The following is a 10,329-nucleotide window of genomic DNA, read 5'->3' on the forward strand; positions in this document are numbered from 1 at the left end:
GTGGCCAACCCAGTCAAGTATGGCACTGCTGCTCCCCTGTGTCCCCCTCAGTCCTGCTAATTCCTGTACTATATCCCATTGTGAACTCTGAGACAGGAACCTTCTTTTCACAGTGCGGTGAACTCGTCGGGACTCTTCGGGCTCATCCCAAGTGAGCCGCTCTGCTTCAGGCATCGATGGGAAGTCTTGCCTTCTCCCGCAGAGACACAGACGCCTGCTGTACGTGGTAGGCTTCGGACAAAGTGCTGGACTGTCGAAAGCGCCGCCTGAACCGAGATCCGAACTACGTCCATAATACGGAGGCTGTATGGCGTTCAAGCGTTGTCCGATCAGCAGGGTCAGCGCCTGCTGTTCACGTTGCCCCTGGGCGCGAATGTGTCTAATGGTACAGGCCAGGGACTCTCTGCCCTCGTTGAACATCTAGAACACCCGGCGGCAAGAACAACACAGGCCAACGATTCCCGGAAAGATGTCGGGGCCACAACGCCCATGCTACCACGTGTAACGGTTGCCGCGTAAACTTTGAATGTCCCGACCTCGTTTCTTCACGAATGCACACCACCACGGAGACCCGCAGTAGTCCGCTCGTCGGTGGTCGCCTACGGCACGCGATGCGGCACTGACCGACGGCGCGGGGTCGCTTCGCAACCGGTATAGTGGCAACACGGGCTGTCGAGGAATGCACGTGGTCTCACCGTCGTTCTCCACGGCTTCCGCGAATCCTGAAGTGAAGACTTGCCGTAGGGCGAACGGGCGAGTCCCGGCCAGAGGGAGGGCGTCAACAGGGCTGGGGTGAACTCCAGCTAAGCGGAGAACAGGCAGGACAGGGACGCGCTTTGATAGGTTCTCCCCTGTGGAGATACACCGGGATGCCGCCCGGAAAGACGGAACAACAGCGATGAATCCTGCATGACATCGAAACAAGTGAATGGTTTCGAGAGGCGTCTACACATCTTGGCGCCGAGCCGCCTTCACCGCACTGCAAGCACTGAATTCCAACGCAACCGCGAGCATTGCAATCTTCCTGCCGCTCTCCAGTCAGGAACCACATTTGCTGCTACGTGCGCACCGTGCCGACCACGCTGCGGCAAGGATATTTCTTGCTTGTGCCGTGCCTCGCCTTCTGTGACGCGGTGGTATTCCGCCGCTGCCTGCAATGCCTCACGGCCACCGGAAAGACCGATAGAGTTTCCTGACCCCTGGTAACCGCTTCCCGAAAGTGTGCGCTGGGTTTGAAGCACGAGTACCGGGCAGCAGTCCACAAAACAGGACAGTGAACAGAGGCTTCCACCTCACGCTCCAGTACCAACCGCTACACGTTCTACTAGCGCGACAGACAACGGGTCAGGGGCATGCCCGCAGCCAACTGATACAAGGAACCCGGCAAAGCCCCGTCTGCTGTCTCATGCAGGGCATGACGACTTTGCCAGTGACTGAACTCAAAAGCCGGAAGAAAAAGAGAAAAACTTGCAGCCTAGTCTCAGGGACAGGAGAGCTGTTCCCCGTTCGGGACTGCTTCTTAATGTGGCATCTCCGGGCAGTTGGTGTCATGCCAGGGCGGTGCCTGGAGTGTTTCGGGATCGGCGAAGCGAGACGAGCCGATCCCTGCACCCCATGTTCAGCAGGAAGGCAACGATGGGAGCAGCCTCCTTGCTGTGAAGGCGAAGTCTAGGAACGAATCTATAGATTCGGCTTAGCCGATTGGTGACTTTAGAAAGCGCGGCGGTCCGACTTCAGCAGCATCGCCGACCACCATTTGCAGTCGACGACGGTGGCGAGCCCCGACGCACCGGTAAGCATCGCCTTCCCCGGCTGTGGTTGGGTGCCGTCATTGTTGGGGCGCGGCGCAGCGAGATGGTGGACTCGCGGTCGACGACCGTCGCCAACGACGAAAGATATTGTAAAAGCCAGTATATAGTGCATTCCGAGTGTAAATGTCCCTCTGAAGGCCGTAGGTGCTGCTGCCGTCCCGTTTGCCGGAGCCTAGCCCCTGTAGTCAAGTGCCTGGCCGTAGACGAACCGGCGGAGTTCGTTCACGCCACGGCCAGTCATTAGGGCTTTGCCAACATCTGCAATGTTTGTTGAGTGCGGCTTTCTGGCAAGGAAACAGAACGCTACTGGGGCGTGACCCCTTGTGTTTTCGCAGCGGTGTAATACTTCCCTGAGCGGAGTCCACGACAGAATGCTGCCGATCGCCTTCAGCGCGGCCGTGATCCTCGGGAAGTCGTACGGCAGTTGTTTCTCCCTTGTATATATGCTCGTACAGAAACACGGTTCTGTTCACTTGGCCTTGCTTATCTTCCCGACCTCCGAACTGTTTCGCTAGCGCGCCCACTGTGGCTGTGGCCTGTGTGCGTCAAGTCTCCCTTCCACTTTGGCGTTGTGGGGCGTTTGTCCGACATTGGTGTAGCAGCCGCTGTACGCAGAGGACGCATCCTGCACAGACAGGCAGAGGCGGTTTGCACTTTTTTTTTGTCGATGCTGTCATTGTTTTGTTCCGGCACGTGGCCAGAGCATGTGTTACAAGGCCCCGCGGTTACACTCCGGTGTGTCTGCATGTACAGTTTTCGTTTCGCCAGGGTGGCCTTTCGGGACAAATGGCACTGGCACTGTTGTTCTTGGCGCTCATCCGCGGGTGAGGGCTACGTTAGACACATATGTCCGACTGTATCCGGAGTCGCTTGTTCGGTTGATGCTCGTTGAGCAGGCAATAAAAGTGGGGAACAGTATTGTTCAGCTCGCAATGCGTTTTCGCTGCGCAGTAGGCACAGAGGCCTTTGCAAACAGGGACAGGTCACTTCCCGGCGCAGTTGGTTTCAGTGTAGATGTCACTTCATATCGGCTATTTTTTTAGTGGGAGAGGTCTACGAATCTCGTTCCTGTAGTCACTCGGAAACCCTGCGCTAGAGGGTGTCATCGTTCAGCCCAGCAGGGGCCGAGTACGAGTTCATTCCGATTGAGCGTTTCTCGTTCAAATCTGTCTGCTCCGAGTGCTTGGTGGCTAGTGTAGTCAAGGTCCCAGCTGTGCCTGGCGCACCCAGTTTACGCTCTCAGGAAGGCTCCCCGTGACCTCTTTTTCCAGAAGGTCCAGCTTTTGTGAAGACCGAGAGTGAAGAAGCTCAGAAGGTTGCTCTCCTTGGACCGTCCTTCCCAGAAAAGTGCAGTCACAAAGGGGAGGTGAACCCTGTGGTCCGAGCTTCACTCTGTGGCAATTGTTTGACGGCAACCGCGGGGATCACATCCATGTCCGGTTTTTGCGCGGGCTTATTCGGCTAAAGAACTGGTCTATTTCTTACGTCGGCAAGACAGATGCTGTGGGGGGGATATCGGAGGTGTGCATCCGTGTGACACGCACCGACTGCCAAGACGATACCCGCGTAGTCCTTCGGAATGTGCGATGATAGCGGGAGGTTTGTCTGAAGTGTGTACAAACATAGACTCGAAGGTGCGGGGCAGACTACGTACCGTTGTCGGGATCGCGCATCGAGCGTCCTTGTTGCCTGAGTGTAGAGAGTGCATAAAGCCGCGAAGCAAATTCCCAAAGGAAGCCGCCAGAGGTAGGGCGACGCCCTCTCAGGCGCCGTTGTTGACACGTTTGTTTCGTTGTAGAGTTATTGCGTCTGATGGTACTTCTTTGTTGTCCACGCCTCCCTCGCGTGCGAGCGTTTTTGGGGGATCCAGAGTGTCAGAAAACACGATTCGAAGACTATTGGTCTCAGCGCGACTACCGCGTGAGGGCGGGGGTTATCTCAAACGTGAGGTCGCAAGCATACGAGACAAAGCACCTTGGAGTGCGTTCTAGTGTTGTGTTCGGCTCCGGCGCACCGAGCACAGGCAGCCGCGCCTACTTGACGAAGGCGTAGAAGGTGCACGCGTACCCGGAATTGCGTTCGTGCAACGCTACTGCATCGAGCGGCTCTCCCTGCATCGTGTGCAGGCGGGGTCTGTTGCTCCACAGTCTCTCCGGTGGTCCAAGTTTCCAGATTATTCTGAACGACTGCGGCCATGACGGTGGACACCTTTGGCCGCTGTTCAGCGGAAGACTGCGGTGTCTCGGAAACGGGTGTCCTCGCTCGAGAAGGCGGCAGACCCGCTGTGCTCTCTGACATGGACACTGGGAGCCCTTCTTCGCCTGGGGCAGCTGCGGAGACTCGTCTCCCCTCGGCAGCTGCAAGGCAGGATGTGCCTGTGATGGAGGGCCGCGGCAAGGATGACACCTCGAAACAGAATACTGTCTCGCCTGAGAGTGGGTGGGAATGTGCAACTGAAGCGGTCGATGGGTCGCATTCTGAACCAAAGAACAAGGTCACTGAGGGTGGGTCGATCCGCCGTTCCCCTTCTTTGCCCGGAGGCACTTCAGCAGCCGAACAGGAGCGTCTCATTAAGCACCAGCGACTCGAGGTACAGCTCCTGCAGTTGCAGCGCAAGCTACTGCTGCAGGAGCAGCTTCTGCTACAGCAGAAGACGCAGCGTGATGTCCCACAGCGGACCGAGGAAGTATCAGCGTCGGGGAGGCCACAAGGGACGCGAGGCGGGGGAGACACCCGCCCAACTAGCGGTGTGAAGGACAAGAGAAAGAACGGTGGGCGCAGTGATGCTCTGAAGGCAGGGTGCAGCGCGAAAGTCGGGCTGGAGCAGGAAACGGGAAGTGTCGCCGGAGGCGGCGCGCAAGCGGGGGACGTAGCATCAGTGTCTACGAATAAGATGGAGGAGCTCAGCGCTGGAAACCACGCTCCAGGTATTGACGAGGGCGTTTCCGGAAGTAGCCAAGAGAGGGGGGGCACTGACGGTGTGGCTGGGACGCCTGATCCGTGCCAGCGCTCGGCAGAGGCGCAGGAAACGGAATCCACCGCCCCAGCAGGTTTCCGTGGTGTCAGCGGTGGACGAATGGGAAACCGAGTTCGGGCGCAAAGTGATTTCACGGACATCTCTCTAAAGAAGAAAGGTGCTCGAATCGAAGACCAGTTTTTCCGGTGAGTCAAGCCCGTACACGTGAAAGAGCTTCAGTGAGATGGTCGTCTGCCAAAGCCATGGGGAAGAAACTTGCGCTAAACAGTGAACTGCTGTGACACGACGCGTGTCGTTTGAGGGGGTACGACGCAATGCGCTGCAGAGTCCGCGCTGTTTCAGCCAAGCTTTGTTCATTTGTTCGTGCTCCTTGCATCGCATCGTCGGAGACGACAAACGGCGAGGACAACCGCGAAAGAAAGGCCCTTGCCATCCCCGTAGGGTTGACCATCGGTCTCCCGAAAGCGGTAACTCTCCAGTCTTCGGGTGCGTCCATGTTGGTTTACCAAGTGCGCGGTTCTGTCTCAGGATCAAGCTATGCCCCAAGTATGTACGAGGGCTTTGCCGGAAAGGTTCCCGGTGCTCGTACGCCCATACTGAGGAACAGCTCCGCGATGTTCCCAACTTATGGAAAACAAAGCTCTGCTCCGCGTATCGATTTGTAAGCCCGCACCCTGACGCTCCACCGAGCAGTTAAGACATGCTCTCCGGACCACCGCAGACAGTTTTTGCCCTTTCCTTGGATGCTGGTCTCGAGCTCAGTCAGTTCTGCGGGAGCATGGGACGCTCTCGAACGAATTAGAACGGATCCCCGTGGGCAGTTGCCGTGCCAGGCTAGTCGAAGGCAGGCACTCAGCGGTCGGCCATGCCTGCTCATCTGCCGCCAACGTAGCTGTCAGTCCGTGGACGGTGCTCTCATCGGACCATGCACAACTCGCGGGGGACTAGCCCTGGCCGTTTTTCGTGCGCCCTGTCACGCTGTACTGCCGGTTCAAACAACTCAGTGGCGCGTTTCTGTTTTCTACCGTAATCCGATGTAGAAAGGCCCTGGAGGCAGTACGTGGGTTTGCTCTGCAGGGAAAAACGTGTCCACTGGAGGAAGCGTGTCCATACGCGCATGGAGAAGAGGAACTGCGCTCTACAGCCGACTACTATAAAGTAGGTGGGCAGCGGCCAAGTCTGCGGGCTCTGGCAGACCCGGACCAGCAGTAAGCTCGGAAAAGAGAAACCTCGTGCTGCGACACGAGCACCGCGCGAATGACGCACCGGAGAGCGCTGCCCGCATCCATTCGCGGATGCGGTTGTCCGACTTCGCAAACCCGGACGGGCGTCGGACTAACGGATTCTCCCTTTGATGCGCTGTTGCGATGCTTTCTGTTCAGACAAAGTTGTGCAAGTTTTGGATGCGAGAAGGTCGCTGCGAGGCCGGCAAGGCGTGCCGTCATGCCCACGGTGACCAAGAGCTTCGCAAACGGAAGTAAGTTTTCTGAAATCGGCACATGGTAGTCGGTACAGTTACGGCGTTCTGAAGGACGTGCGCTGGCTGATCTTCCATGTTCCTTTTTTCGACAGTTGTCTGCATGTCTCCTATCTTACGAAATTTAGCTGCTTGTCCCCGAGAGAAATGCTGCAGTTAATAGTCAAGGGTGACGGCAGTATTCGGCTTCATGTGGCGTAGAGACAGCAACGTGCTGGGGCTGTCGCTTCCCAAGTGGTTTGCTTCGTGGTTCCGGCATGCTTTTATGGCTTCGACAAGTCTCATAGCCTGGCTTTCCCTGTGATGGCGCCCTGCCCAGCTATCGGCACACGGAGTTGGAGAAGTTCGCTCTGCGGCACCACCTCGATATGAGACAGCTACTGGACGAATTTCGAACAGGAAGGGTCCCGGCCGTGATTCAGGAACTAGGTTTTGCAAATGCTACGGGGGGAGGTGGTGGCGGTGCCAGTGGCCGCACACAGACGGAGTGCGGGGGTCCTGTCAGGTTGTCGGGGACGCCAGCGGCCTCGAAAGACGACTTGTGTACACGCCCCCGATTTTTCTCTTTCACCGCATCGTGCGTGGAACGCACCTCGGTGGAGCAAGGACAGGCAGCGTCGGAAGCGACAACAGCGGAGAGCCAAGAGTACTGTAGCTTAGAGGTGAAGCCGACTGAACATGGGAGTAGAAGCTGTCCAACAACAGCGGCCAGACCCGCAACTAACGCGCGCAGTTGTGGCCAACCACCTGGGGGGAGGTCCCGGGCTGCGTCGGGACAGAACTTTGTGACAGGCGGCAACGGGAGCCACCACTTGCCAGTTCAGCTGAGCAGCACAGATGCAACTGGAGGGGAGAAAAAAAGTGGTCGAGGAACTCAGACACAGCCACAAGACCAGCACGGAGCAGGGGCTCGAGGCGGTAGACATCGCCTCGCTGGGCACAGAAACAGGCTGGACTCTCAACAGCAAGAGGATCTCCAACAACAGCTGTGTCTCCATACAGAAGAAGAGAGTGTCCCCGTTGGCGTGGCGAGTATGTCGCCGGCAACTTACAACTTGGGAACGGGAATGGCGGCCTACGGAACGCTCGCCTCTGCGCAGCCCGCCGCGTACCCGTACGCGCTGAACTATGCCGCAAATTTAGCACAGTGCAACGACCTGCATGCTGCCGCTACAGCGGTAGCCGTTGCAGCCAAAGGTTCGACTCCGTCGCTGTATCAGGGAGTGCATCTTTTCATCGGTGCGGCGTACAACTCTAGTTACTCGGCAGGGGCGATCCCGTACACGGCACCTATGTCTTCTGCTACCTACACCGGAAGTGGAACCACTTCTCCTGCCACGTCTACGTCTACGGCGACGTCCTTCGCACCCTCCTCAGGAGCGTACCCAACGGCTGGTGGATTTCCCGGAGGTTCTACTGGTGCGGTTGTGACTGTCTCTCCGTCAGTGGGCGCTCAGTTTGCGGCCTCCACGGCACAGTATCCGGGGTTCCCGTGCGGCACCAGCGAACAAGGCCCTGCGACGGAAGAAGGGTCTGGGACGGCTCGGGCGGCTGCGACGGGTCGGCATCCGTGCGCGATGCCTTCGCCGAGCGTCGGTCCCACGTGCTACAGCCCAGATTCATCGATGTTGGCTACTTCAGTGGCCGCTGCTGGAGAACACAGCCAGGCAGAGAGCACGTCAGGTGGCTCCCAGATCCCGCAGGAACGGACCGGACATCCAGGTAGTGCATTGTACAGCAACGACTCCGGTCACGCGCCAGCTATAGCAGACAGGACGCTAGCGTCGATGGGAGTGCACAGACTGGAAGCGCATGCAGCCAGCGTCGCTGTAAAGACCGAAGGCAGGACATGCAGGTGGCCTGCTTCAGTTGATAGAGTGGATATGCCACGAATGACGCCGGGCGGAGGTGACGGGGCACCGGCACCGGGATCGATGCTTCTTATGATGATGCCCTCAGGCGGGTTCGGCGGGCCAGCCAGCGTCGCTCGACTGCAGCAACAGGGAGCCATCTGCACACTCCCGGCGAGAGGAGTTGGAGGAACGGATCTCGGTCTTTGTCAGTATGGTGCAACCAGTGGGCCTTGCGTAGGGTTCCCGGGAACGCCCGTGCCTCACTTCTGCGTCTCCACGGCTGGCTATCTAGCGTATTCAGGAGGCGAGCCCCGCGGTTCTCTGAACGTCCCGTCTTTAGGAGAAAGATCTGACATTTGTCATTCTCAAGCGGGAGAAGGCGCCTCCTCAGCCGATGTTTCAGGAGCATCAGGCAGGCTGACAGGTGCCCCGACGGAAACGCGAATGAGCTGAGCCGTGGCACCATGGTCTAGCAGACGTCTAGGTTTGGCATGCGGATCTTTTTTAGTCGGGAGCGGTCCCCTGGGGCCAGTCCTGCCCAGGCGCTTACTGTTTCAGAGTAATATTGGAACAAACAGGAGTGCGTGTAGCAGTTGTTCCGGCTACGAACACAGCCTGCACCGCGGACCACATCCGAGGACAAACCAGAGTCAGACAGAACGGCCGGACGCTGGTGGCGTTGCCGGAAGCAACGACAAGCCCGGGGCAGTGACTGTTGGAATGCCGGGCAGCACGGCCACGGGGTCAGCAGTTCAAGAAATGGAGCGACGACAGACGAAGCGACGGAGGACATAAGTAGCCAACACTGAGAAAAGCACAGTGATCTTTACCGGTGCGTTTCGACTGGCCGTCTGGACCGTTACACCTTTGAGAGCGAGCTCCAGTGAAGACGCGATGGGCGTCCCCGCCGAACATGTTGTCCTACCTTGTATGTGCGTTGGCGCCAACGGGTGCAGCTTCTTTCAGCGCAGGCAACCGCAGAATTGCCGGGATAAATCTTGAAATAATGGTGTCCGAACCATGGATTTGTGAGCATCGTCATTCGGACGAACCTTTGTAAGGTTAGCTTGAGTGCTGCTCAAGCTTAACGTCTGTTTGGCCGTGGCAGAAAAAAAACGGCTCGCGGGCTTGGATGGTGAGACGGGGGGGTGCGTAACAAAGTCGCATACGTCGTAATCCGTTCAGCGGGACATGGTGCGAAGCCTCTTCAGCGAGCAGAGAAGCGTTTGGTGCCCGTCATTGGCGGGTGGAACACTTTCCAGGGAGAGACCACACTTCAGAAAGTGCATAAGGTAAACAGGTGGAGACCCAAATTCTGTGCAAAGGACAAATAGGCCAGTTTCTTCAGTGGCTATTCTTGGTTAGAGAATGAGCTGTTCTCCAACGGGAAAGCCGCACCTTTGCGGTAGTCCAAGGCGCTTTTGTTGTGATTTGGAACCCACGGGCAATCCGAGTCGTTTCGTGAAATGGTTGCAGGCGTGACTTTCCTCAGGCAAGCTCTGCCAAAAGCAAATGCCTACCTTGTCAGCCAGACGCAAGTTGCCGAGACGCAGCACCCTAAGCGAGCAGATACAGAGCGGTCTTTTTTGAAGAATGCAGCTAGTTACTCCGGCCGTCTCGTGGTTCACTACAACACATGCCCGTCCCCCCTAGCAGCCTGGCAGAACAGTTCTGGTCTTGCCTAGCTCGCGAAAAAGCATGGTCGTTTTCCGTGGGTAAAGCCCGAGCGAGCAGAGGAACGTTGCATTAGAATCACCAGTTCACTGGTCGCCGCTGGTGTGGTGGCAAGGGTAGATAGGCGGCTCTGACCGGCGCGCATGCATGTTGACTGGCGGAGCCATTGAATGACTAGAAAAAATCAGCTTGAAATGACACTCGAGTAGGTGCGCGAGACTCGCCCTGACACCGGGCTCGCCAGGAACCAGCGTTTCACTGCGGCTTCCTCCTTCCACCACTAACCTCTCGCTCGCGGAACAGGGGAGATAACGCTTGTAACAGAGGGGGAGGATCGGCCACGCCCGCCCTTGGAAATAGTTCGGAGCTCCAGGCTTAACAGGGACGGCACCCGCGCCGCGGTAGATTCGAGTAAGACTTACCACGTAGCTGCCACGTGACACCAGCACTGCCCGCGCCTCGCCGACAACCGTCCTGCCTGCTGGATAGTTTGTTTTCGCAAGCACACACTAGGCGCCCACAGACCTATGATGCTCT

The 10,329-nt window shown here is 57.7% G+C and overlaps 1 protein-coding gene across 1 annotated transcript; it reads left to right on the top strand.

The window, feature by feature from the left end:
• Positions 1-1,596: 1,596 nt before the first annotated feature.
• On the top strand, positions 1,597-9,492 carry CSUI_003564 (zinc finger (ccch type) motif-containing protein). The gene is made up of 5 exons (XM_068063760.1): positions 1,597-4,973; positions 5,317-5,449; positions 5,866-5,946; positions 6,171-6,265; positions 6,585-9,492. Exons 1-5 carry the CDS (start codon positions 4,006-4,008, stop codon positions 8,569-8,571), a joined length of 3,264 nt encoding a protein of 1,087 aa, XP_067924264.1. The 5' UTR covers positions 1,597-4,005; the 3' UTR covers positions 8,572-9,492.
• The last annotated feature ends 837 nt before the right edge of the window (positions 9,493-10,329 follow it).

The sequence above is a fragment of the Cystoisospora suis genome (assembly GCF_002600585.1).
Source record: "Cystoisospora suis strain Wien I chromosome Unknown contig_1616, whole genome shotgun sequence".
Classification (NCBI taxonomy): domain Eukaryota; phylum Apicomplexa; class Conoidasida; order Eucoccidiorida; family Sarcocystidae; genus Cystoisospora; species Cystoisospora suis.